Here is a 3,116-nt window from a genome sequence, read left to right on the forward strand (position 1 = left end):
CGTAGACGATAGCTCAAATTAAACTAACCTTTTTGTAATTTAATTTAGTTGGATGAGGCATCCCAACTGTGTGCAATAAATAAATTTCACCCACAAAATAAAACTGATCGAAAAATAAAATAAAATAAAATTATAGCATTTGATGGTGCCAATGCCTGCCTATTTATGATTAACGCTATACACCACCACCATTTAAACTATCTAATTTAAGTCTATTCTTACTTTTTTTTTTTTTTTTTTTTTTTTTTTTTTTTTTTTGAGCATACAATCGGACAGAGTATAAAATGGATGTGCAAAGTTGAATCCCATTGAGCAGAAGCGGCAGAAGTTGCAGCCGACGTGACAAATATCTATATATATAATATAGATATATATAGAGAGAGAGAGAGTGTGTGTGTGTCGGTGAGTGTAATTGATCAGTGAGTGAGAGAGAGAGAGAGAGAGACGATGGCATTGAAGCAGCAGCAGCAGGAGGCGGCGGAGGAGGTGGCGGAGCCGGTGAGTCCAACGGGGCAGTACTTCACGAGCTCCGCCATCTCTGTTTCCGTCATTGCTGTTCTCGAGTCGGAGATTCCCATCGACGATTCGCACACCATGAAACTGCTCAACGACGTCTTTCTCCCCATCAATCCCCGTTTCTCCTCCATCATGGTCCTATTTCCTTTCATCACTATTCAATTTCTCTCTCACACACGCAGAGTTCACGTGGTTTGTTATGTCCTGCCCTGGCTGGATGGATCTTCTTCCCCATTCCAGTTGCAGTTCCAGATATTAATTATTAAGTAACTAAGACTGAGCTGCTGCTGCTGCTGCAGGTGAAGGACAAAAACGGAATCAAGCGGTGGAAGAAGGTCGACGTGAAGCTCCAGGACCACGTCAACATCCCGATTTTCTCACCTCAACCTCAAGGAGGAAGAAGAAGAACGAACAACTCATCCACAGAATTCTACGAGGCCTGCTTCGCCGAATACCTCTCCAAATTGGCAATGGAGCAGCTCCCCCAGAGCAGGCCACTGTGGGAAATCCACATCGTCAAGTACCCCACCACCACCGCCGCCGGAAGCCTCGTCTTCAAGCTCCACCATGCTCTTGGCGATGGCTACTCTCTCATGGGAGCTCTTCTCTCTTGCCTCCAGAGAGCCGACAACCCCGAGATTCCCCTCACCTTCCCAATCCCCAATTCGGACAGGGAAAGGGAAAGGGAAGTAGCTGAATGTCATGACAACAGCAACAATCATCACCATAATCATAATAATGTTATTTGCAGAAATCTTCCCAAGGCTGTTTCTGGTGTGTTCAACACCATTAAAGATTTTGGATGGAGCTTGTTGAAGAGTACTTTGCTCGAAGATGACAGGTCTCCGATAAGGTCCGGCGACGACGGCGTCGAGTTCCGCCCCATCTCCATCTTCACCGTCACTTTCTCCATCGATCAAATTAAGCAAATCAAAGCCAATGTTGCTGCGGTCAGTCTTCTTCTTCTTCTTCCTCTTTTTTTCTTTTTCAATTCAGTCCGTACTTAGGTACTAATCAATGTCTGCCATTATCAAGCAAAGCTTAATTAAATTTAAACACCAATGAATTTAGTACTACCACTATATTTCTACTCTGGTCAATTCTTGAATTCAATTTCCCCAAATTAATGTCCAGCCAACTCAACAAAGGCAAAAAATTAAGAACAAGCATATATATTAAATGTTGCCATTGAAACTATTTACAGCAGCTACGATATTGTACTTTCTGCTTTTACCAATTACCATACAACGGACAATGGTAGAGTTTCTTAATTGGCAACCACTACATAGTTATATAAATCTAATGTCATGTTATACACTTGATGCACATGGTGGGGCATATCATCTTCTTCTGTTAACTTATTCAGATTAGGGTTTAAATTAATTAATTGCCCGCCTCCATCTCTGGTTAATTTAACCCTAATTTGATTTGATTGATGCAGACGATCAATGACGTTATATGCGGAGTAGTGTTCCTGGGAATAAGGCTGTACATGAGAGGCATGAACCAGAGTCAGAACCTGTGGGGGGCGAAATCGACGGCGCTGGTTCTGCTGAACACGAGGAACATCGCCGGCTACAAGTCGGTGTCGGAGATGGTGAAGCCCGGCGCGGAGTCGCCGTGGGGGAACCAGTTCGCGTTCCTGCACGTCCCCGTTCCCGACGTGGACCCCATCGCCCCTCTCACCTTCGTCCTCAAAGCTCAGGACATGATCAAGCGGAAACGGAACTCCACAGCTGTCATTCTCACCGGGAAGTTGCTCGACGCTTTGAGCAAACTAAGAGGACCTGAGGTACATATACATATACATGCATATATATATATATAAAGATTTGTGGAAGATTAATCAAAGTAGTGGTTGGTGGTTGCAGACGACGGCTCAATACATTCACAGCACGTTGAAGAACACGAGCATGACAGTATCGAACATGCTGGGGCCCCTGGAGAGGATGGCCTTATCGAATCACCCAATCAAGGGTTTGTACTTCATGGTGGCGGGGGTTCCTCAGAACCTTACGATAACGATGGTGAGCTACATGGGAGATTTAAGGTTGGCTGTGGGAGCAGAGAAGGAGCTGATCGATGCACCAAATTTCAAGGCCTGTTTGCAGAATGCCTTCAATATGATCTACAAAGCTGCAGTAACAGATAAGATTTGATGCCCTTTACCATTATAAAATACTATGCATTATGCCAAATCTTCCACTTCTATTCATTTTTAAGTTTATTATTATTATTTTTTAAAATACAGGATAGTCATATATATATATATATATTTGTATATTTGGCTGTTTTGATTCTTTCTTGTTTTTATTATCTCATTTTGGCACATTTTATGGAATTGGATCTTAGCCGTCAATGTTTGTTTCACACTTAGCATAGTCTTATTTTGGTAGGCAATTTGTGTAACACTATAAAATCTATACTAATATATTTTCAATTACCTGAAATTATATATAGTATTATTTGTTTATTTAATATATATTGAGTAATTTTAATAAGCATTATAATGTGCTCTTATTTTGATAAAGAGAATGAAGCATGCATTTCAAGAATCTAAGGTTGAATTGAGTGAGATCTCATATTTTGACTTAGTCACA

General features: G+C 41.6%; 1 protein-coding gene across 1 annotated transcript; it reads left to right on the forward strand.

Moving 5' to 3' along the window:
• Nucleotides 1-264: 264 nt before the first annotated feature.
• On the forward strand, nucleotides 265-2,816 carry LOC127265962 (wax ester synthase/diacylglycerol acyltransferase 4-like). Its single transcript, XM_051296012.1, has 4 exons — nucleotides 265-651; nucleotides 816-1,466; nucleotides 1,958-2,308; nucleotides 2,388-2,816. Exons 1-4 carry the CDS (start codon nucleotides 448-450, stop codon nucleotides 2,673-2,675), a joined length of 1,494 nt encoding a protein of 497 aa, XP_051151969.1. The 5' UTR covers nucleotides 265-447; the 3' UTR covers nucleotides 2,676-2,816.
• The last annotated feature ends 300 nt before the right edge of the window (nucleotides 2,817-3,116 follow it).

Source organism: Andrographis paniculata, unplaced genomic scaffold, assembly GCF_009805555.1.
Source record: "Andrographis paniculata isolate CXL003 unplaced genomic scaffold, ASM980555v1 Contig74END, whole genome shotgun sequence".
Lineage (NCBI taxonomy): Eukaryota > Viridiplantae > Streptophyta > Magnoliopsida > Lamiales > Acanthaceae > Andrographis > Andrographis paniculata.

Bases quoted from the DNA above. Each gene is read 5' to 3' on its own strand.
- LOC127265962 (XM_051296012.1), top strand. From the start codon at position 448: ATGGCATTGAAGCAGCAGCAGCAGGAGGCGGCGGAGGAGGTGGCGGAG. The intron at 1,467-1,957 runs GTCAGTCTTCTT...TGATTGATGCAG, and splicing joins TCAAAGCCAATGTTGCTGCG to ACGATCAATGACGTTATATG. The intron at 2,309-2,387 runs GTACATATACAT...TGGTGGTTGCAG, and splicing joins GCAAACTAAGAGGACCTGAG to ACGACGGCTCAATACATTCA.